Source organism: Mercenaria mercenaria, chromosome 5 (assembly GCF_021730395.1).
Source record: "Mercenaria mercenaria strain notata chromosome 5, MADL_Memer_1, whole genome shotgun sequence".
In the NCBI taxonomy this organism is placed as follows: Eukaryota; Metazoa; Mollusca; class Bivalvia; order Venerida; family Veneridae; genus Mercenaria; species Mercenaria mercenaria.
Genome location: NC_069365.1, coordinates 87385728 through 87411652, shown reverse-complemented (window position 1 = coordinate 87411652; position 25925 = coordinate 87385728). Strand labels below are relative to the sequence as shown.

At 35.8% G+C, this 25925-nt stretch overlaps 1 protein-coding gene across 1 annotated transcript; it reads right to left on the bottom strand.

Moving 5' to 3' along the window:
- Positions 1 to 5774: 5774 nt before the first annotated feature.
- On the bottom strand, positions 5775 to 25652 carry LOC123557856 (pleiotropic regulator 1-like). The gene is made up of 14 exons (XM_045349592.2): positions 25525 to 25652; positions 18913 to 19019; positions 17351 to 17475; positions 16769 to 16847; positions 15623 to 15668; positions 15299 to 15394; positions 14829 to 14921; positions 14283 to 14432; positions 13911 to 14012; positions 13079 to 13171; positions 11411 to 11529; positions 10248 to 10387; positions 9516 to 9709; positions 5775 to 6151 (listed from the first exon to the last, which is right to left on the bottom strand). The coding sequence occupies exons 1-14, from the start codon at positions 25531 to 25533 to the stop codon at positions 6092 to 6094; spliced, it is 1413 nt and encodes a 470-aa protein (XP_045205527.2). The 5' UTR covers positions 25534 to 25652; the 3' UTR covers positions 5775 to 6091.
- Positions 25653 to 25925: the final 273 nt, after the last annotated feature.

Here is a 25925-nt window from a genome sequence, read left to right as displayed (position 1 = left end):
TAAAATTAACCACCTTTTCAAGATGAATTTCAAGTGATCGCCATTATGCATTTAACCCGCCTGACCTGTGTAGCATCTTAGATATCTGTTCTAAGGTATTCATTGTGTAGAATGTCATGTTATGCCCTTGCAATGCTAATCCCACTCTGATTTTTTTTGTTTACATTTTTATCAATGAGAAGTATGGCGTCCATCCCGACCTGAAATGACGTGGCGTTAAATTTTTACATGTTTAAGCAAACCTGGTGTGTTAGAAAGAAAATCTCATCCCTTCAACATTATTTGGAACACTGTTATTGTAAAAAACCTGTTTTTTCCTTATACAAAAGCTTAATATTTTGTGTTGAATGTACTTTCACAAAGACCTCTGTTTTCCTATTACATTCATAGTACCACATCCTTATCCACAAATTACTGAATATTACAGGTGTCCATCAGTATTATATCAGTTTAGGAATATGTTTTTTATTTTCCCACCATCGATTTCTTGAATATGCACCCCTTCCGCATTTCTGTATGAACTGTGAATGTAGCAATATGCGTCCCCTTAAAAACTGAATATCAACCCAATTAAATTTATCTCACCAGCCTTTCATCCACAGGGCACCAGAAAGTGACCTTTTGCCTAGGTTGTACAGTGGATAAATGATGGCAAGTATTTAAGATAGTATGCTTGTGTCTTCCAGTTGATGTTTGTGGCATATTTGAGCCGCGCCATGAGAAAACCAACATGGTGCATTTGCGACCAGCATGGATCCAAACCGCGCAGTCTGTCAGGATCCATGCTGTTTGCTAATAGTTTCTCTAATTGCAACAGGCTTTGAAAGCGAACAGCATCGATTCTGACCAGACTGCACGGATGCTTAGGCTGGTCTGGATCCATACTGGTCGCAAAGCTACTATGTTGGTTTTCTCATGGCGTGGCTCATTTAGTTTCGCATATTTCATTCATCATGTAATTACATCATTTTAGTATCTTAGAAATATTTTGTATTGTGACTTTGTCATTTTTATACCATATAAAGAAATATTATGCAAAAAATTTTTATTACATACTAGAATGTTGCCTAGGTTTTAAATAAATGAAAAATAATGATAAATTGGAGGTATCTCCAACAGATCTATGATTGGTCAGTTTAGAGTCTGAAGTGGCTAATAAAATGTGCAGACACACAACAATATGAATATTGCAACATAGAACTATACAATGACTATGGTTACTTTTTGCAAGTTAGCTGAAAACCTTATCCACTGGGTAAGCTATCCAGACGGTAGCTTTGTTCATATGTGCAATCAAAGACTAAATATAGTAACGAAAATGCACCAGTGACTGGCAAGTCATCACTATGTCAGATTTAATAATGCCTATTTTATGTTATATACCTCAGACTCCCATAGCACTACACACGGTTCTGCACAAATTAAAGTATTTGTTAAGTTATTTTCTGGACACGAAATACAACTAATGTGTAATTAGTATGAAGTCAATATACATTGAATTGATATAAAACTATGCTCAGACACGAATTATGACCGACAGATGTACAGATATATCAGTGCTCAAGACACTACATATGACAGACAGATTTTACCTTTCGACCTTGACCCTGGACCGTGTTCTCTGTACCTGTATGCCAAATTTAAAGTTGATACCTTTAATGGTTAAAAGGTTGTGCTCCAAACACGAATTGTAACTGACACATGTGCACACCATCACAAAATACACCCACTTTTTTAAGCAGGCGTATAAAAAACAGTTACTTGGTAGAAAGTGTTTTCAGATTTCCGGCCCCTGTGACCTTGACCAAGAATGTTAACATGCTGTTTTTCATTATATGACTGTCGTTCACAGAGGCATACATTCTGACCAGTTGCATTAGGTAAAAGGTGTTATACAGTGACAGTCGCAGGGTGATTCAGTTTAGGTGCGCTAAAATTCTGACAAAACAAAGGTCAAGGGACACCATTTGAGCCGCCCTATCTCTATCACAACCAGCCCAAAGGGGCCATTCAGAGGTAATGAGGGCCTGATCTCTCACAACCCCTCATACCATGTGACATAGTTTGAGACGAGTGGGTACTAAGCAATGGAGGCGGACCTTCCTGCACTGGTGTGTAACAAATGCAATCATTATATACTGCATTTTTCTTCTATTAACAGTTGAACAGTTTCAAAAATTGAATATATACATATTTAGAATCTGTAACAAATAAACTTTTGTTAACATGAACCCAAATTGAAGGTTTAACTCCTTTTTTACTGCAGACAAAACAACAAGCAATCAGTTGTTTTTAATATAATACATGTATATATAACAAATTAATTGATTTAAATTGTTACAAATTATCTCCCTTTATTTAAATCATTACATTCTCATAGGTCTTACCCCTTCCATGCACTCAAAACTTAATCCCCAGTATCAGCTATTCAGACAATGTGCTTGAGCGGTGGTGGTGACAGGATACTAAAGGGCAAGAAACTAAATGATTTTGGGGGTGTACAGTAGTTTGTTGAAGTCTGCACATCGTATCATCCCCACCTATCTATATTCCAAGTTTCATGTCATTCTGGACATGGAATATGATGGACAGCTTGGACCTTGACCTTTGACCTATTACCCTGGTTCATGCACTCTGCATATTGTCTCATCACCACCTACCTACAACCAAAGTTTGAAGTCAATACCTTGAATGGTTATAAAACTATGCTACAGAAACGACTTATGACCGATGGATGGACAGACAGACAGACAGGTTATGCACCAGACACTAATTATGATGGGCATATCTGACCATAGAGCTCAAATTGTGGATAGATTGACAGTCGAATAGATGCACATGCCATCACGTAATACTGTGTAACACCTGTTTTTTAAAGCGGGCGTATGAAAAACAGTTACTTGGTATAAACTGTTTTCAGCTTTCGACTTCTGTGACCTTGACCGAGACTGTTTACATGCTGTTTTTCATTATATGACCTGCCTTTCACAGAGGCAAACATTCTGACCACTTTCATATGGATTAGGCAAAAATCTAGTGACAGTCGCAAGGTGACTACAATCATGTGTTCACGTGTGCTAAAATTCTGACAAAACAAAGGTCAAGGGACACCATTGGAGCCTACCTATCTCTATCACAACCAGTCCAAAGGAGCCATCCAGAGGTAATGAGGGCTTGATCTCTCACAACCCCTCATACCATGTGACATAGTACTATTTGACATAGTATGAGACGGTGGTTACTAAGCAATGGAGGCGGACCTTCCTGCACTTGAAAATTACAAATGCAATCACTATATATACTGTATTTCTCTTCTATTAACAGTTAAACAGTTTTAAAAATTGAATATATACATATTTAGAATCTGTAACAAATAAATTTTTGTTAATATGAACCCAAATTAAAGGTCGACTTTTTTTTACTGCAGAATTTAATATAGTGCATGCATATATAACAAATTAATTGACTTATATTGTAAAATATTATCTCCCTTTATTAAAATCATTTTTCGAATTTTTTAACATTCTCCCTAACCTTATCCATGCACCAAACTTCCATTTATTAGCTTAGTTCGATTCAATTTGTTGTAGTGAAATAAAAAATTTTTCTTAGTCTTCAATAACAGTATTTGTTAATGTTCAATCAAAACAATATAACTGGACTGTTGCTGACAAAGATTTATTATTATTTAATTGAGACTGGACCAAAATTGTACCCTTCAGGGTTTTAAAAGTAAAACCATTGATATCACACATGCACGTATTTTGAACACGAGGTTATTGTAAGAGCTTTATTAGCGCCGCCTCAGAAGTATCACCGGCTTCTTTTTTTTTTAAACTCGCCTCCATAGAGATTGAGTCAGTGGTTTAAGGCCATGATTTAATGTTTGTATACCCCAATCTCTCAGGTATCCCACAGGACTAAGCATGGTTCTGCATGAAGTAAAGTCTCAGATAATTGGGCAGGTGTCTATGGGAAGTTACAGTGGAAGTATAAAGTTTGATCTAGTTAAGTGGAAGTCCAGAGGTACAAAATAGTTACTGCAGCATGGATATAACAGGAGTGTCCTGGAATTAAATGCACAAGCACTGTGTATTAAGTGGGAGTCCAGAGGTACAAAATAGTTACAGCAGCATGGATATAACAGGAGTGTCCCAGGCCCGTGTCCAGGATTTTTTTGCTGGGGGGGCCCAACCTGGGGTGGGTTTGGGAGGGGTATCTCCTCCCGATGTCGAAAATTTTTTAATATGGTACATGAAAAGATGCATTTTCCTGCTACCTGAAACACCTTTAAGGATGCATGAATGTATTATAGAACTAAGGAAAAGTCTATTTTTTAATCATTTCATCAAGCCTTTTTAATGTATGTATGATTGTACAGTCACAGTGTATGGACTTCATTTTTCTGTATGATACCCAGATCTCAGCTAGTGTATTGGCTCTGATATCTACCAATCCAATGTATAACCAGCAACCAGTAATAAAGAAGCTAGTGGTTTGAAAATCAACTTTATTTATCATAATAAAACAAACTATATGATTGTCAGCAATAATTATACTACATTTTAATCAAATGAATAAAATTTCATTCATTCTACCCTTTTCTTTCAATCATAATGTTTTCTAATTAAATTTTAAAAAAATAATATGTGTATAATTTCACTAAAAAGAAAGTTATCAAAAACTGCTCAAAACTGATATACAAAATGACATGATTTGTGGAAAAATGATTTACTAAGCTCACAAATAAGTATTAATAATAGAATAAATAAAAACACAAAAATATTTTTTGAACTTTTTCTGCATTTCTTCTGTTCTAAGCAAATATAATGAAAAACTACCCACTACACTACTAGACCCTCCTGGATCAATGAAGCATGTACAGATTAACTTTTACCTGTAACATGCCTGGGGCTAATTTCCACTACCGGACAGGGCTTTATGGCTCTTTAGCCTGTGTATTGCTGTCAAATCAAGCCAATTGCGCTGGTGTATAAATTTGTTAATTGAGGGGCCCATAGTAATAAAAATCGTAACTAGCCAGCCAGCTGGGGGGGGGGGGGGGGGCCCAGGCCCCCTGGCCCCCCACCTGGACACGTGCCTGTATCCTGGAATTAAATGCACAAGCATTGTATATTCAAAAGCAGAATTCATCATATCTGGTTTAACACTATTTCTCAACTGCATTTAAGGTACTTTCAACAGTTTTCTGGGATTTTTTAAAACTTTGAACTTGGAGTAACTAACACCTTCCCCACATGAAGGTAATACGCTGCAACACACATCTAAAAGCTTTCTCTGTATTAAGTAAGTTTAAATGAAAGTATCTTAGAACAAGATACATGTATTTACTTACTGTGAACATAAAATTTGAATGCAAATATATTAAGGCTTTGGGTCTAAAAATAATCGTTTCCGGTAACATGCTAAAAATATTAGGGTAGGTAGGTTAGTAATATTTTGTTGTTGTTGTCAAGTGGGACTTTCTGAAATTATTTTTGAGTCAAAAAAGGAATACTAATAAGGGGGTTATGCCTTTAGAGCATCAATAAGATGATTTCTAACATCACTGACCATGTTTAAAGCATAAAAAGTGCAGTTTTGCAACTTTTTGTTAAAACAGTTGAAAAAAATTCTCCAAGGCCATACAAACATTAAGGGTCAAGCCAAACATTTAGGGTAGGTCGGGATACTGGAAACAAACATATTTTTAGGCCTAACTACACAAGCGTATTTATTACAGGTACAGAACAAACATAAAAGGAAAAACAACAAACACTTTAAAATTTTACTTCTTTTTAAAATGTTCCTTTTTACAATGACATAAATTATGATAAGCATATAAGTTGTTCTTTACAGCAGCTGATATATCCTTCAATCTCCAAAAAAATTTCAAGTGCCTTGTTTCCACCCTTCATTTCCACATAATTATATTTTTTTCTAAATCTGGCCACTAAAACATCAGGAAATGAGTTATGTCCATCTGCTATCAACCTTTCTTGGTTTCCCATCTTCAAAACGTTTTTTCACAATAAGCCAGTTGTACAATAATGTACTCCCTATTTAACAAAGACGGTAAAACACAAAGGGTTCAGTATCTTTTCTTCTTGACAATATCTGGTCGCCAGTTGAGCGGATGTGTCTCTTCAGTCTGGAAAGAACAAATGAAATATTCAGCAAGATTTATATGTTAAGAACACAACCGCTACATTGCGATATCTATTCGTGTTTCCGTATAGACCAAAAACAAACAAGAGCTGTTTGTAAAACACGTATGCCATGTCCCATTTTCACAGGGATCGAATTTAACTTTTTTTTCCACTAGCAATTTTTTGCTAGTGCCATTTTTTTCCACTAGCAAAATGGTTAGTTCCACTAGCAATTATTTAGAGGTTGTTTGCTCACTAAATTGTATAACCTAAAGTGATATTTTTTGTTGTTTTATGTACAGCTCTGCTGTTGTGTTTACTGACTGACTTGAAAGTAAACTATAAAAACCTCTAATGTTTTTGTTATTTATTCATACAAACTTATCCACTGTCTATTACATGAAAATTTCTAACAATAAAGCCACAAGGTACCAGTGTAACGTTTCTACTTATATTGTCATCATTTTCTTTTGTTTCATACAAAAGTTTTATATTTAGCTCGGATTCCCATTTTTTTACAGTTTTGACAGATGCCGTGGGGTTAGACCGGGACTTTGTGGTTTGAGCGGTACGAACCAAAGTACTCGTCGTCGAAACGGCCGATGTTGCTTTAGGTTCTTTTGGGTCACTCCCCTTGCTTTCACTGTCATTGTCAGCCTCCGCGGGCCTTTTTCTCCCGAAGAAACTAGTTATTTTATTCATTTTCCATCCATGTTGCGAACCACGGGAGCAAATCGTAAACAAATATCGTATAGACGCTTACTTAAATATCCGATAATTACATTTGTATAAAACAACAAGCGTCTACAATCGGTCACGTGGTTATCGGTAAAATTACCCTAAAGTAGTTTTAAAAAGCACAAAGGACAGTTTGAGCGAATGCGTTGATTTTCGGACGCGGTCGCAAAAATATTCGAGTGCCATTATTTTCTACTCGCATTTTTTGATTCTTACTCGAATTTCGCGAGTTAGCGACCGTTAAATTCGATCCCTGTTTCAGTCCTGTGAGCAATATGACCTTGACCTTTGACCTTACTATCCTAACAAGAGCTCTGCCAAGTCGGGCAATATATGCCCAAAGGGATATATCAAAGGTAGACAGAAGCAAAATTAAAAGAAAAAGCAAAATCTGGTGGTGGTGGTGGTGTGTGTGTGTGTGTGTGTGTTGGGGGTGGGGGTGTTGTGTGTGTGTGTGTGTGTGTGTGTGTGGTGGATGGGGGAAAGCAGTGTGTATGTACGCGGTGGTGGTGACAGGATAGTAAAGGGTGAGAAACTAAATAACGAAATACGATGGGCAGTTATGACCTTGACCTTTGACATATTAACCTGGTTCAAGCAATCTGCATATCGTCCCATCACCATCTACCTACAACCCAAGTATGAAGTCAATACCTTGAATGGTTATAAAGCTATGCCAGGACACAAATTATGACAGATGGCTAACAGACAGACAAGTTATGCTCCAGACACTATATATAATTGACAGATTTGACCTTTAAACTCAAATTGTGATCTTGACCTTGAACCTTGCATTCCTTCTAACTGGATTATCATTCATGCCAAACATAAAGAAGACTTAACCTTTTCTCAAAGCAGGTGTACAACATGATGCCAAGGAGCAACATGTCGAGCCCACAAGCTGTCAAAAGCAGACTGCTTTATGCAGACAAGCTGTAAAATTGCCTTTGACCCCAAGTGTGACCTTAACCTTTGAAATAGGGACCCGTGGTTTGTGCACAACACCCCATCTCATAGAGGTGAACATTTACACCAAAGAAAACAAACAGTGCTTCATACTTATCGAGGTTATGGTGTGGACAAGCTCTAAAATGACCTTTGACTCCTACCTGTGACCTTGACCTTTGAGATAGGAACCTGAGGTTGGCACGTGACACTACGTCTCATTGAGTTAAACATTCATGTCAAACATAAACAAGTTTCCTCAATGCATGTCAAAGTCATAATAACTCATTGTATGGGCAAGATTTGAAATGACCTTTGACCTCCAACTGTCATCTTGAACTTTGAGGTAGGAACCTGGCACTCCTTCTAACTGGATTATCATTCACGCCAAACATAAAGAAGACTGCTCCATGCAGGTCAAAGTTCTGGTCAGACAAACAAATCTGGATGGACACATGCACGTACGCCCATATACTGAACAGCCATTTGGACAACTATATTTCCTCTTCAGTTATATCAGTAACTTGGCAGAAACCCTTTTCAGGTTTCACGCTCCTGTGCCCTTGACCAAGAATGTTTACATGCCATTATATGACCTGCATTTCACAGAGGCAAACATTGTGACCAGTTTCATTAAGATTAAGCAAAAATCGGGACCCCTATGGTGTTAAACAAATAGTGACAGGCACAGGGTGATTACAATCATTACGACTCTGTAATCAGGTGCGCTAAAATTCTGACAAAACAAAGGTCAAGGGACACCACTGGAGCTACCCTTTCTCTGTCAGAACCAACCAACCCAGTGCCCAGCTTCTCACAACCTACATAACATGCCGTGAGGGCCAGAACCAACCCACTGCCCAGCCTCTCACAACCTCCATGTCGTGAGGGCCAGAACCAACCCAGTGCCCAGCCTCTCACAACCTCCATAACATGTCGTGAGGGCCGGGCCTAACATAACCACTTGGAACCAACCAGATGGGTGGATTACTACACCAACAAGCTTACCAATGGAGGCGGACCTTCTTACAATGATACATTACGAATGCAATCATTATATACTGCATTTCTCTTCTATTAACAATGGAACAGTTTGAAAATTTGCATATACAATATAATAAGTATTTACAATCTGAAACAAATAGACTTTTGTTAATATGAACCCAAATTAAAGGCTGACTCTATTTTACTGCAGACAAAACAATAAGCAATGAGCATTTAATATGAAACATTCATATATAACAAGTTAATGGATATATCTTATAACAAATTATCTCCCTTTATTTAAATCATTTTTTTCCCACATTTTTTCAGAATATTCTCCCTATGTCTTACCTGTTCCAGGCACCAAACTTCCATTTATAAGCTTAGTTCAATTCAATTTTTTGTTCCGAATAAGATTTTTTTTTCTTCACTTCAATAATAATATTTTTTGTTCAATCAAAACAATATAACTGGACTGTTGCTGCCAAAGATTTATTATTATTTAATTGAGACTAGACCAAAATTGTAACCCCTTAGGGTTTTAAAAGTAAAACCATTGATATCACACCTGCACATTTTTGAACACAAGGCAATCGTAATAGCTCAGACTGAGCATAAGCCTTCAGCACTTTGTGCTCAGTTGAGTTCTACATTTGAACTAGTAGTTCCTAATTAGAAACAAAAACAAACAAAACGTACCGCAGTGTCGTCCTCCTTGTATATTTTGATAGTTTTGTCTGCCTCTGCAGTTATCAACCTTGTGTTACTCTGATCAAAGACCATGGCAAATATTCCCGCCTCTGAGTCGATTGATCCGGGTTGTGCAGCAGCTTGCATGCGCTGGAAATTATAACCCGTCTTCCAATCCCAGAAATGCATGGAACCATTGTCCGCTGTAAATACAAATAAAATCTCTTGTATAACAGGATCAGGAAAAATCTTAGGTGTGAAAAATCTTGATAAAATGATTAATAGCACAACTGTATGGAGTATATAACTTTATGGAGTACACAACTGAAAATACAAAAATATATGGAGTACACATTTCTACGGAGTACACAACTCAATGGAGTTCACAACCCTTTCATACAACTGAATGAAGTACAAAACTGTACAGAGTAAAGAAAAAAGAACACAGCTTTATTGAGTACATTACTGTATGGAATACACAACTGTTTGAAGTAGTTTTTTTTTTATATCAAAACAATACAACGGCCATAATAGTTGATGTAAATGCAATCATCATTAATGATTTACATTGACAGAAGTTCATTCTTATCTTACCCAGATATGATGAAACAAAAAATGATCCTAAAATTCTCAATTTAAGTCACTACAGATGTTTTAGTGGAACCTCTGCACTTGGTCTTTTTTTCCCATACTTTTACAAAGACATATAAATGTAGAAAAGAATAACTAAATATTCCGTACCTGCTGAAACAAGAACATTATCTGAGTTTATAGCCAGACTGTTTATAATGGCATTATGTCCTGAAAGATTCTGCAGGAAGTTTCCGTCTGGAAATTTCCACTGTTTTATGTTGTCTGGTGAACCTGATGCAAATGTGTATCTGAAAGGTACAGAGTAAGAAATATAATATAACAGAAACTGGTACAACAAAAAGAGCTGCTTCAGCCTATTTCTCTGTATAAAAAGAATAAGACAGTAAGAAGTATTGTACATTTTATAAGTTTTCAAATATTTCTGCACATCAAAGTGTTGTGAATTCAGTCTCGTAGGAGACAAGTCATTTGACAATTTATTTTGTTTTGTTGGGTTAAACGTTGCACCAAAACAATTATAGGTCATATGGCGACTTTCCAGCTTTGATGGTGGAGGAAGACCCCAGGTGCCCCTTTGTGCATTATTTCATTATAGAACCACTGACCTCCTCAAGCCAGCTGGATGGCTTCCTCACATGAAGAATTCAAAGCCCCGAATGAGGCTTGAACCCACATCGATGAGGGGCAAGTGATTTGAAGTCATCAACCTTAACCACTCGACCAGGGAGGCCCCAAGTCATTTGACAAAGTGTGCAAGGTTGTCAACTAGTTCACATTAATTAAATGAATAATCATTTAATATTTCTGGTTTTCGGTCAAAGAAGGGATATGAATCAGCGGATTTCAAATTTTTATAGTAAAATTAATGGCAGCTTTTCTTGTTTTTTGGAATTTAAAGTCATGTGCTGATTGTACTTTACAGAAATCCACAGGAATTTGTGCCTTACGAAAATACATGATTTTACAGTATGAGGAACATTAGAATTGAGCCGCGCCATAAGAAAACCAACATAGTGCATTTGCGACCAGCATGGATCCAGACCAGCCTGCACATCCGCGCAGTCTGGTCAGGATCCATGCTGTTCGCTAATGGTTTCTCTAATGGCAATAGACTTTGAAAGCGAACAGCATGGTCCATGGATCCTGACCAGACTGCATGGATGCGCAGGCTGGTCTGGATCCATGCTGGTCGCAAATGCACTATGTTGGTTTTCTCATGGCTCAGATATGTTAACTGACCTCCACAATTTGGTAAAAATGGCAGTAAACCTAATAAAACAGGACTGGTGTTTTTAAAGAACAATTCTTACTGTGTAGGATGAAGACATATAGAACGAACACTTTTCTTGTGATTTGTGAGTGTAACCCTTGACTTTCCGGCTGCCAGGTCCCACAATCTCACTGTACAATCATGGCTTCCTGTTATCACCTGTAAAAATACATTTTTTTATCATAATTCAAATAAGATATTATTTTTTAGATATTACTAGCAAAAACTTTTGTCTGTGGTTTATTCAAACTGTAAATATTACACATCTCCTAGATCTATATGTTTATACATTATACATTATAAACTGTGTATCTCTTACATGTTTAAACAGTCTACACTATACATCCCTGACATGTTAATACTGCTGAAAGGTTGAGATTTCAAGATATGTATGGAAACAACTTACTGCAGAAAACCTATTTTTTGTGTTAATTAACTAAAAATTACCTATAAATCTTAATCAAGTGATATTCACTTTGCTTAAACTTCAGATGTAAATTTTGCATGTTATAGTGTTGCTATTAAACAGCTAAACTTTGAGGGAAATTCTGAAATTTGACACCTCAGTCTCTTATTGAAATAGAAAAGGTAAAAGGTAAGGGTAGATTTTCTGGAAGCACAGAGCACCTCAAACACAGCAATACAGCCATGCATCTCAAAGTAGGCCCACAACAAAAAGAAGCTGTAACAGAAAAATATTGTAGACAGGTTGCTTCAAAAATGAAATCCAACTTGAACCTGTATGAAATTTTACTCTCTCTACTTTTACTTTGTTGTTAGTTTTTATTACAGACTAAACTAATTACATAACAGACCTTGGATCCCTCAAAGGACCATTACGAAAACACATGTTTACAGAATTATAGCAATTCACCTGTCCGGTACAATTTACCTGTCAAAATAGCTTTGGTGTACAGTGATATTATTTAATTTCATTAGCATATTTTCTTTTGGTCTTTACCAAAATGGCAAATTCATGGTGATATCAGTGTGTGCATTTCAACTTTTGATGACAAAATCAATGAAATTTTTGTCATTGTTATTTAACTTCAATGTCTGATGGAACCATGATATCTATGAAAATCACCCTGTCACAAGTATTTTTAGATGATTATGACTGTATTATTCCTCAAACTGTAGGTTGACCATCCGGAAGGTCAAAGATTTACACCTTTACATACTCTTTCTTTTTCAAATCCACTGCAAGAAACCTGAAAGCCTTCATATTAACAAATTAACAACAGCTGTCCAATGACAGCATATTCAACTATTTGAAACTCTTCTAACTAACTCTAGATTGCACAATAAAAGCTTTACCAAGAATTTCTAAACTGAAAATAGGGCATTCTTTTGCAAACTATAAGTCAGAGTTATGGAACTTGTCTTGGTTATTTCATAATGTCTAAGACTTAAGCAGTCTGTGAAAATGGAGCAAAATTTTTATGAGTTACGAAACCTGCCATTTGTGATCATTTTATTATGTTAAAAATGTATTTCGTGTTTAAAAAATTTTGGTGAATACTCAGCAACTTGCATTTATGCAAATTTGTCACTTTGGTCACATAGTTTTTGAGAAACCCACATTCTACAACAGCTTTTGTGATATGGACAATGACATCGACAAAATAGTGGCAACAAAAGCTCTATTATTTAAAGTTTTTCGAATGATAAAGCTAAAAACATAAATGAGTGTAAACTAAAAACCAACCTGTGGTTCTGCAGCTTGACATCTGACCTCAGCCACTGTGTTTGTATGACCAGCAAATGTATGAACACACGACTTGGTTCTCATATCCCATATCTGTTGAAAATAAATATGAGCCGTGCCATGGGAAAACCAATATAGTGACTTTGCGACCAGCATGGATCCAGACTTCACGGATGCACAGGCGGGTCTGGATCCATGCTGGTCGCAAACCCACTATGTTGGTTTTCTCATGGCGTGGCTCATATATGCTCTGTTGGGCTTAAATTATCATTTACAACAGTAACTCAGTTACACACAGCATCATAACTTATCATTTAACATCAGTGTTGTTTTTCCAGCACATAGACTTCAGAGTAACTAAAAGCTGTCAGATAAGTTGTTAGATTTAGTGTCATACTGACATTATCATGACTTTCCAATTTTTGATGATGAAGAAGACCTATGGTGCCCCTCCAGATATTATTCGAACCTGGGCAGGTGCTTGGGTACAACTATTGACCATTCATAAGCCAGCTGGATGGTTTTCTCACATGAAATACATCTACATCCATACTGATGTTCTGAACTTAAGCAGTGTTGGGTAATATTTTCCAAGTCAGTGACCTTAACCACTTGGCCACAGAGGCCACTCAGAGTGATTCAAATATGCTGAGTTACATGCAATTAGTCAGTATCTATATAAACTAAGTATCCATTACACAGATTTGCCAGTGTTGATTTTTTTCTTGTCCATTTTAATTTTCTCATAATATGCTTTATTACAAAAGACAAGAAATATCAGGTAGCCTCAAAGGTAATATTTCAAAAACAGAAAATCTTGCAATGCACTTACCCTGCAGGTGCTGTCTCGGCCACATGTTGCTATGATATCAATGGTTGGATGAATGTCAATGGAATAAACTGCACTTAAATGACCATGGTAGTTCCTTATCACCTGCAATATAACAACAATAAAAGGATTCCGCAAGACTTAGTGCTTTCTAAAACTTCAACCACACAAAATACTCCTTCAGCAAACAAAACAAAAAAGCTATAATATTCACTGATGATCTTTATCAGGGACCTTGCAAAAGACATCAGAATGCTTTATGTTTGAACTCAAAATTCCAATTGGATGCTGAACAGTAAAAGAACAACTGTTACAATTTTTTTTTTTTGCATATGGTAGTAAATGTAAGTCAAGGGCTTGGACTAACATATTCACCTTATTCTGTTCCAGATCCCAGCACATGACTTTCTTATCCTCCCCACAAGAGAACAGGTATGGCTGTCTGGGGCTGACACAGACCCCTCGTACTGCACTTATATGTCCTGTCAATGACAGCTTTAATGTTCCTGTTGCCAGATCCCATATCTGAAAAAAAAAAGACAAGCGAATTTGAGATGGAAAAACATTCTTTAAATGTATTGCCATTGATAATCTTGAAACTTTTAATGCTTTATTTTCAACACTGAGAATTCAAACCATAGCTTTTACAGAACAATGTAATGAACTGTTCAGCATGAATAGAGACACGAATTTGACACAGTCTTCCTAAGTCCTCTTGGCCTTGGCACAACAAATGAAAATCTAAGCCAGCAAGACAGTGAGAATTCTTGCCTACCTACATTGTAGTGGGTTAAATATATAACTGTCTGACCACCTATTCCTGAGTTTCCCTAGTGAAAAATCTTGTCTAAAATAATGTGTACTTATATGAGGTCACTGTAGTATTAGCCATACTATGACAGGCTAAAGGTTAATACATACCTTGATAACTCTATCAGCTGCTCCGGTGACAAACCATTCATTGCCTGGCTCAACAGCAACACATCTTACCCAACCTAAATGTCCACTGATTACCTACAAATGTCATATAATTGATATTAAGTATGTGTAAGTTTGTGACAAAAAATCCCAGCTTTAAGGCATATGCAATGTACATTCAATATGCCTTAAAACTTGAATTGTATTCATAGTATGACAGATTACTTTATGTTTAGACAGACACAGTTTTACATGAAAATGAACATCACCAAATCATATAAACTCAAAGCACTGTTTTATACAAAAAAAAACCCAGCATTTAAACATGAATATCTTTCTGCAAAAGTAATTTACTTGCTGTGTCCTTTCTATGCCAGAATAGGGACCTACAATGGGGCTACAATTTTAAATAGTTCAATACCTGAAATATCTCAGCTCGCATACAAAAACTTCTGATATCCCTAGTCACTTACCCGATACAGTTTCCATGGAGGATGCCACTCTGGTTTTGGCATGGTTGGTGCTTTCTTTGGTACCAATGCTTGTTGAGATCCAACAGATACTAGTGCCTGAAACAAGCGTCACATTTCTTTACCGTTAACAAGAGAAATATTTATTATTACTTTCTTAGAAACAGGTATAACACAAAAAACCTAACCAAACTCCTCTGGCATAAATTTTGTGATATTTGCTAAAATAACTACACATGTATTTCATTCAGATATAAATTTGTGAATTTCAAATTTTAAATATGCAAAAACTATTAACAATGATTTCACAGCATTTCTTGTACTAACCTTATTTGAATCCTGACCACCAGCAGAAGAGACTGGATTATCTGACCTAAAACAAAATAAAAAGTTCTTCAGCAGAATTTCAACACTCAGCATTTTTTATTTTATTACATAACTCTTTATATGAATTGCTGGCCCATAATTTGTGTTATATGACTGATCTATAAACACTTGTATGCTGGGCTAATAAGTCAAAAATCTGAAAATTACTTTCTGATGTCATGTTTTAAAACACTTAGTAAATGGCTTGCCATTCATTAAGTGTTATATAAACCATTATAAAGTGTACCTGCTTCTAATACAGTCAAACTTGTGCTAGCGACCACCCGTGAATAGTGACCACCTGTCGACAACGACTGGTCTCCCCGTAGAAAAATGCTCATAAAGAGGCCGTGAATAGCGACCACCTGGCGACCACGACCGACCTAATTCATCCCCAAGGGTCATATTTGCCCCCCAATAACGACCAAGCTGGACCGTTCCGGCATGAAAATATTTGAAATTCCCTGAATTTTTACGACTTTCGCATTATAGCAAACATAATAATTACTGCTTGATTGAAAATTTGCAAGTTTGCACCGGCCGAATTAATACATAGAACATAAAGAAAGCAAGAAGCTGTAAAAATACTTTTTATCAGCATGATAATGGCTAACTGAGAAGTGACCCTTCCCCCCCTAATAAAGACCACCTGTGAGCAAAGACCACTTTTGCTTGTTCCGAGGAGTGGTCTTTGTTCACAGGTTTGACTGTATATTACTGCACTGTCAATCTACTGTGTTACTGTAACTGTAAGTTACAAATTTTGACACAAAATTTTGCTGAGCTGAGCTCAAAACTTAAAAGACGAAACTGATAAAAACTTTCTTCTAAAGTCATGCAATAAAACACTTACTGAATGCCTTACCAGTCAACTGTCAAAACTGTGTAGTTTTGACTATTAATCGACATGCCAATAATTACGAGTACACTAATGTGCCAGGAATATGCACTAAAGAGAGGAATGAAAATGTGATTTTTTTCTACAGTCAGCTATGAAGCAATATATCTAAATATCGAACCTCTGGTGAACAGTTTTGACTATTGACCAGTAGGTCATCCAATAAATGTATAATATGTATCAAAACGTTTTAGAAAAAATCTCCTTACCTGTTTTGTTCTGCCAGGGAAAGTTCCGTGCCTGACTGGGAGACCCCAGCATCCTGTCCACCATACGGATTTCTAGCATCTACAGGAAAATATTAAAACTTCCAACAAATTTGAATGCAGGATTATTTTCTTTACTATATCAGGCTCTTAACCTTTACACAGCTAAATTTCTAAAATGGACTGGTCCATCATTCAATCTGGGCAGCATCACTTATTATTCAAAGGGGTCTTCATTGAAAATTTACTGACTGAAAAGCGAACAGTGCAGACCAAGATCTTGGTCCGCACTTGTCGCAAAGGCAGAATCACCAGCCACCAGCAGTCTAAAGATTAAATGGTGATTCTCCAGTGATTAAATAAACAACAAGCCCCACGAAATCTCAGAAATTTAAATCAAAATTTTTAATTTTGTAAAAAAAAAAAGGTTACTAAAGTAAGTTATTTCTTGCTTACAGTATGGCTGACCTTTCCATTTTATTTACATTGACGTGTTTCTTTACATAGAAAAACACTTGGAAATAAATAAAAAAAATTAGGTTCAACAGTAGCTCTCATAATACATCTAAGATAAAGTGTTCCTACCCTGCCACTGTCCAAATGGATTATTTGAATCTGTTGTATTTTGCTGTTTTCTACCAACTTCTTTCGGCATATTTTTGACTACTCCATATTCATCATCAATTTTACACATCTTCCTGAACCATTCACTGTAGAAAAAGTTGAAAAAAAATATATTCCATTTCTTATTCAAGACTGTATGTCTGTAATAAAATGTAAGTGACTACTGCACAACTTTGCATTGCCACACTCTGATAGGCATGTTAACTGATAATATTCATTTGCAAGAAAAAAGTAAATATTCTGGCACAACAATGCAAATTTTACTTCAGTGGTACAACTTTGTTGCTGAAATAATATTAAGATAACCAAAGATTCTGAACAAAACTAGGTTTTAAGATAAGATATAATATAAATTTTCGGGGTCAATATGACCTTGACCCTTGAGGTACTGACCTCAAAATAAAAGGGGTCATCTACTGACCAAAAGCAACCATCCTATGAAGTTTGACAACTGTAGGCTGAAAAATTCTTTAACTGTTGAGTGGAAACCCTTTTCAGTCTAGATGTCACAGTGACCTTGACTTTTGATCTGATGATCAACAAAATAATCGGTGTCCATCCACTGACCAAAGGCAATCACCCTATGTAGTTTGAGGACTGCAGACCAAAGCGTTCTTTACTTATTGAGGGGAGAACATTTTTAGTCTTGAGGTTACTGTGACCTTGACCTTAGATCTTCTGACCCCTAAAACAGGAGGCAGTCATCTACTGTCTGACTACATGCATTGCAATCATCCTATTATGGTTTAAAACTGTACACCTAATTAAGAGTTCTTCAGTTAATATTGACTGCAAATTGTTTTCAGTCTCAAGATAACCGTGATTTTGATTTTTGACCTACTGAATCCCAAAACAACAAGGTTCAAGGGGAGCGTTGGTCTAATGGTTAAGGTGTTGTTCCCTCAACAAGGGGGTCTTGGGTTCGAGCTCCACTAGGATCATGACCACACCTTCTCATATGACCCCAGTACTGGTTTTTCGAGGAAATACTTAATAGACTCGAGAGCGGTTCAAATAAGCTTGAAGCTATCATCACAATCAAGCCAAAATAAATTAGTCTAAACTAACAAGGTTCAACTACAGAATACAGACAATCACCCCTATGAAGTTTGAATTATGTGTGACCAAGTATTCTCTAGTTATTGACTGTAAACCAAATGGTCTACCAACCAGACAGACAATGAGCAAAACAATGTACCCTTTCTTCTTCAAAGGCAGCACAATAAGAAAACATATTGGTACAAATAATATAATTATATAACTTACATCAAAAGTATATGTTATAAACACTTTTGCATTCATAACATTTTGAGATAAAGTATTTAATTCATTGATCAAATTAAATGTTCCCTTTATCATAATTTCTATTGCCGTATTGGTCTGAATCTAAAATTGATTAAAACATTTCTTGTATATCTTTTTTTTCTTAGAAACTCAAGTGTGTTTAACAGATAGATTGTTACAAACAAAAACAATAAAGTTTTAACTAAATTTTAGGCTTCTAATATATACTAAACAATTACCTTCTCTCATCTTTTTGGGGCATATTGCCCTGGTCAGATATAAACATGTCATGTGTCCTTTTCAGTGACCGGAACACAAGGGTGTGCACAGAATGCTTTTGTACGTCCTGAAAAATGATACAATTTCATCAACAAGTCTGTTTACAGGCCATCTACACCTGTATGTTTCATATATTTTGTTAAATTTTATTAAATTAATTTTGTAACATTGCCACAACAGCAAAGACAGATACTTCATTTCCTTCAATGTACAAGAAGATTGGATAATTAGAGAAAAAGTTTATCTAATGTAACAAGGTGGACGGATAGCTCAGTGGTTTGCACACTGGCCTTCCAATCCTGAGGTCGGGGTTCGATCCCTGGCAGCTACTCGGGAATTTTCAGAAACGCTTTTCAGTGCTTCCCACCCAACTAGAGGTGTACTGGTCAGGAACCCAGGTAATCCTTGTGTGTATCAGTGCTATATAACTGGGCACGTTAAAGAACCAGGCTGTCTATTCGCAACGAGCTAGGCTAAGTTAGCCGGACAAGCCTGTATCTGATTTCTGATCTCTCTGCCGTGGGGGCTTTGTCTCACTCTGTCCCCCTGGTCAGATCACTCTGTGTCTGTACTAGTAGAGGATGAATTATGCGCCCTGTGAAGCTGCATTTGAACTATGTAAAGCACCTTTGAACGTGAAATTGATCATGAAAAGGGCGCTATAAAAATCTGGTATAATAATAATAATAACAAAGAAATAATTAACAATTAGTTGTGGATTATCTATGGCGATGAAAAAGCTGTAAGTCTGGCTGTTGTAAAATGCACGGGAATAAATTTGAAGCTTTAGGTGAATCTTTTAGAACTATTGCCTCACTTTTCTTTTGTAAAAATTCTGAAGACTTACATGTGCAGTAAGTCCGAGCTGGAACCCAAGGCCCCTCTCTTACAGAGTAAACTTTATTGAGGTAACTGGTTGCCTTCCACATGTATGTTCTAATCAAGCAGGGATTTTTTTCCTTCTTTATAAAGTACCCCTAAAGGGACCTTTTCCCAATTGAGAAATGCAATCTTTTTTCCCAATTATCAACCAAAAATTCCCCAAATGACCAAATTAAGTTTGCATTTTGATGGCTGCAGAAGGAAAACTTAGTTACATTGACATTCACCATGATTTAACCATTCAAACAGTTTGTTTGATGATATTTACATGGAATTAAAGGAAGAAGCATTCTAAATGATGTTATTAATTAACTATAAAAATTCCCAATCTGAGTAAAAACCCCGCTATTTTTCCCAATTTATCCGGTACCGGACCTTTTCCCAAAAGGGCAAAAAAATCACTGTCAAGAGTAACTAAGTTTGAATAATGATATATGCAGTCTTTGAATGAAATAATCACCAGTTTCAATACCTAAACTAAAAAAACTATTTCTGTGCAGGGATAACTTTGGCAGATACATTTACCAGTTTATGAGATTAATTCCCATTTGCCTTGAATCAATGAGATTTTGACAAAATGAATGGGAGTTTTTCTTTTTATAATGATATTTTACATCCGTGGACAGCCTTTATTACACTGAAAAGCAAACATCTGTTTATTAAGCTGCATATTGTTGTACTCATTCAATTTTGTATGTGAGGGTTTTATTTACAAAAAACTAGGCTATTTATATAGATATATATATAACTGCAATATTATTAAATATAACTGTTCCCCCAGCAATTATCATATACACTCGTATCACTTGATCCAACAAATCTGACGTGATCCTAGGAAATAGGTCAAGCCGACGTGCGTGCCGTAATTTATGCGGGTAAAATACAAGTTTTTCTCGATTTTCGCGGGTCAAAACCCCAACCTCGGGTCAACTGAAGCAAAAGACCGATGTTTGAGCGAACAAGACTGGGGAATTTCATTTTTCTAGAATCATATTTTATCTGAAAATCAACAGTCCTGACGGAACACCGAAATTGTGAACTTTAGGATCCCTTGTGGATTTTTGGTGTCCTCAGTAACCCGGGACACCGTTAGTGTCGAACGCTGCTTTAGAAATAAATATCACACCATTTTAGAAATCAGATTAGGATTTTTCACTGCACATGCCCCTGATGATGCTACAAACAACAAAACTTTGAAGTTTCATTGAAATATTATATCGATTTAATACCTTTATTTCAATTAAAAGTTTGAGATTTTACACAGGGAGTCTATGATAAAGTCCGAGTAAAATGTAATCAATACCCAAGTGAAATAAGTATCAATCTGCAATGATTTGGGCATGTTAAAATTATGAATGGGCAATATCCCCACTCGCGTCAAACACTCGAAAGACCAAAATAATGGAAGCAATTTCCAATGAAATTCTCATCGCTGCCGAAGCTTTACATGCTGTAGGTTTAAATGCCGGTTATGTCACGAATTGGCCATAAATTCAAATAAAACTTACATTTATCGAAAGGGGATTCAATTCCTCATTGATTTATGTAAAAATTATCACATAATATCCAAAATTACGAATTTTCTGGTGATTTAAACCTATGTATGTACTGTACATGTTTAACTTTTACCGTGTCTACACGCCAATATGCGCATGCGATAAAACCAATAACTTTACGCGACTGTGTACTGTTTTGAAGTTTAGATTTAAGGGCGATTATGATGGTCTTAGGTTAGATCTTTGCCAGAAAGACTGGGACATGCTTTTACAGGATAAAGATGTTAATGACATGTGGAACGTATTTAAGTCAACTCTTGAGGAAAGTGTATCCAAATTTATACCTACTAAGAAACACAATCCAAAGCAATCAAATACACCATTGTGGATGGACAAGAATGTTAGATTAGCAATTAATAAGAAAAAGAAATTTTGGAAAAAGTATAAGTATTCAAGGTCAAGAGATAATTATGAAAAATATGCTGAAAGTAGGCAAGAGTGTGCTAATGTTGTTAAAGAATCAAAGAAAAGTTATGAGAAGAAAATAGCTAGTGAAGTTAAAACTAACAATAAGTCGCTTTGGACGTATGTAAATTCAAAGAGAAAAACCAGAGATTCAATCAGTACTTTGACTAAATCAGATAACTCAGAAGCTAAAACTGATTTTGAAAAGGCGGAGGTGTTGAATATGTTTTTTAGCAGTGTTTTTGTGAGAACTGAACCGTTTCACACGGATAAAACAGAAGACGTTAATGATGTTTTACTAGAAAATATTGCAGTTACACATGAAAATGTATCGAAAGTCTTGATTTCATTAAATCCTCAAAAATCTCCAGGACCGGACTATATTCATCCAAAAGTGTTATATGAAGCCAGAAATGAGCTTACAGAGCCACTAACAATTTTATTTAATAAATCATTGAGTGAGGGAGAAATTCCAGAAGATTGGAAGAAAGCTATAGTATCACCTATCTTTAAAAAGGGAAATAAAAAAGATCCATCAAACTATCGTCCAGTGAGTTTGACATCAGTCGTTTGTAAGTTGTGTGAAAAATTGATTAGAGACAAACTTGTGAATCATCTAGAAAGTAACAAATTGTTTTCAGAAAATCAGTATGGATTTAGATCTGGTAGATCCTGTGTAGTTCAGCTACTAGAAATTTTAGACAATTGGTCGGAGTCAATAGATAATGCAGTACCAATAGATGTGATTTATTTAGATTTCGCTAAAGCATTTGACCGTGTGTCACATGACCGTCTATTGTACAAACTATATAAGTTAGGCATAAGAGGAACAGTTTTAAGGTGGATTAAAGGATTTCTTTCTGACAGATCACAATGCGTACGGATTGGGTCGTCATTATCATCATGGTCTAAAGTAGCAAGTGGCGTGCCTCAGGGCAGCGTTATTGGCCCGGTTTTGTTTCTCTGTTTTATAAATGACTTACCTGATGTTGTATCTGGTATAGTTAAAATTTTTGCGGATGATACAAAGCTTTTCTCAAAAGTGGCAACTGTTAAGGCCTGTGAACAATTGCAATCAGACTTAGATGGACTGTGTGATTGGAGTGAAGAATGGAAATTAACTTTTAATGCAAAAAAGTGTAAGGTTTTACATTTAGGATCAAACAATGATAAGTTCACCTATACCATGAGAGAATCAGATGGAAATTACTTAAGAGTAGAGCAAGTGCCTTCCGAGAAAGATCTAGGGGTTACTTTTGATGAACGTTTAACTTTTGATGAACACATTACAAATATTACAAATAAAGCTCAGAAAATATTAGGATTAATCTACAGGTCATTTGAATACTTGGATGAAGAAATGTTATTGCCTCTGTATAAATCTTTGATAAGGCCAATTCTTGAATACGGATCATGTGTTTGGTCTCCATACTTAAAGAAGCATATAAAGAAATTAGAAGACATTCAGAGAAGGGCGACTAAGCTCGTTAGATCATTGCAAAATTTACCATATGAACAGAGGTTAAGAAAACTTGGTCTTGTGACTCTGGAATATCGAAGGGATCGTGCCGATATGATCCAGATTTATAAATCAGTTCATAATCTTGATGATTTGAAGTGGGACAGTTTGTTTTCATTGGCTCAGGACGATTTGCGTGGACATTATCTGAAGTTTAAAAGCAAAAAGTGTAAACACAATATGAGATTAAATTCCTTCAGTCAGAGATCAATTTCTTTTTGGAATACTTTATCAGAAGGAACAATTTCTGCAACTAATCTAAATCAGTTTAAATGCCTACTAAATGATGAGAACTGGAATACTAAGAAATTCAAGAGTAGTTGTTACTATGCGCAGTATGAGAACATTGATTTAAAAATACTTATTTAGAGAAGAGGATTGTATGATGAGGAACTTGACAAGAGGGGCCATTAAAGCTTAGGCTAGTACTACGGCCCTGGACACAGGTAGATCACACAGGTAGGTAGACTGCCCCGTCAAAAAGTTATATAAAACAAGGCAGTGGCTAGGGTTACGGTACCGTAATCCTAGCCTCTGATTCTAGGATTACGGGAGTTCCGTATTTCTAGACAACCCTATGAGAATAGGCTAGGATCACAGAAGTATTTAAGAGGAATCAAATATATATGTTAGGACATGCATAAATGATGTTGTTAACTTAATTGTTTCACTTAAAATAGCGATTTTTCATGTCTGCCATATTATTTCGTGTTATCGATCCGCCATTTTGGGTTAGTAAAATATAGGTGGACAGTTATTTATGCGCTGTTGATGAATGATTATGAATGATAAAAGTTAAAATATTCTTAATGAAAATAGTAATGTTTCAATGTTTACATAATTGTCCAACTATATCCGGGCCACATCACGAGGAGTGCTCAGTTCAATTGGCCCATTTCTTTTACTTTTCAATTTCCATAAAAAATAATCGTTCTTTTTTTAAAAAAAAAAATATTGTTGTAATTTTGTTTTTGTTTAGAGAACGTTTTTATTTCATAGTCATGATTATGCAATATTTTCCTTTCATTTTTAATTGTTTTTTTCTATTTTGTTTTCTTTTCTCTTTCTTCTTTTACTAACCCATAATACGACAGACATGAAAAATCGCTATTTTAAGTGAAACAATTAAGTTAACAACATCATTTATGCATGTCCTAATATATATATGATTCCCCTTAAATACTTCCGTAATCCTAGCCTATTCTCATAGGGTTGTCTAGAAATACGGAACTTCCGTAATCCTAGAATCGGAGGCTAGGATTACGGTACCGTAACCCTAGCCACTGCCATAAAACAATCTGAATGTTGGATTATTTTGACTATCACAACACAGTACATTACAGTACATGTATATTGATAACAAGTCCTAGAGACTTCAGGTCTAGAGGTCCAATTACCTGACTCTTACTAGTCACTTCCAAAAAAAGAACAACCGAACGTCTTAATACTAAACCTGTAGTCTAAATAATGAGACCTCGGGCAGACCGATTTTACATTTTGATATTTTACGTTGTCTACCTAGAGGTCTCAACCAGAAACAATCAAAACTGTGGTGGAAACTGTGGTCAATTGAAATTACGATTTATCCGTAGTCACGATTTTTCTTTAGCCCTAACTGCTTACCTGTTGTTTTAAATCATAAATAGTAAATAAAAAACATAAGAACAGGACATATTTATCAAGAATTTCTTAATTTAAACCTCTAACGTTTCAATCGTCTTCATGTAATGGCGGTCGGAGGCGTGACCAATGAAAACGCTTCGTTTACCGGTGATCGGCCATTTTCCAGTATGTAGTACACTCGTGTTCAACCTTGGCTTTTTTTTAACTGCCATAGTTTGAATTTTTCTCAAGAAATCTCGGTAATATATACATCATTGAAAAGGAAAAATTACAGGCTTTCTATGTATGTATTTCTTTTTTTTATCCGTTGCATTATTATAACATAATTCCCGCCCAACGGATTCCATTGGGTGTTACTTACGCAAAGAAGAGGACAGTGCTACCACATTCTTTACCTTTTCTGGTTTGTACTCGGAGGCGGATATAGACAAGTCAAAATAATATAACGATATTCAACTCTCGAGTACAATTATTTGGACTAACTAAACCTGGTTCTGAACAAAACCTAAATTAAGCAATATTTTCGTTGATAAAAAACTCCATTAAGTACTGCTCTATAAATACAGTAACGGAAGATAGATAAATACCTCGGTCATTTTGTCAAGTGAAGAATTATCTTTAAAAAACAAAGAAAAGTTGATATTTTATCTGTGATGCATGGAAGCTGCCATTTTCTATTGTGCTTACTCAATACTTGGTACGAAACTTCGTACAGTGTTATATTAAGTATTTGTTTTCATCGTATATATTACGAAATCAAAATCAAGTACAATTCCCTTGTCAACATTAGTTATGACAAATGTATTCCCTTGTCAACATTAGTTATGACAAATGTATTTATTAACCTGTAACATTGCATATAAAAATAATAATTTTTTTATATCATTCTTTTGAATGACCTTAATATTTGGTTTAAGTAAATACAAGACAACGTTATAAAGCGGTTCACGGAACCCGGTGTACATAACGCTTAGTTCCATACTCTGCA

What these genes read in the sequence shown, in the direction of transcription:
- LOC123557856 (XM_045349592.2), bottom strand. An exon ending in CCCCAAAAAGATGAGAGAAG is followed by an intron (nt 17,476 to 18,912) that starts GTAATTGTTTAG and finishes CTTTTTCTACAG; the next exon opens with TGAATGGTTCAGGAAGATGT. An exon ending in GTGGTCAGGATTCAAATAAG is followed by an intron (nt 15,395 to 15,622) that starts GTTAGTACAAGA and finishes CGCTTGTTTCAG; the next exon opens with GCACTAGTATCTGTTGGATC.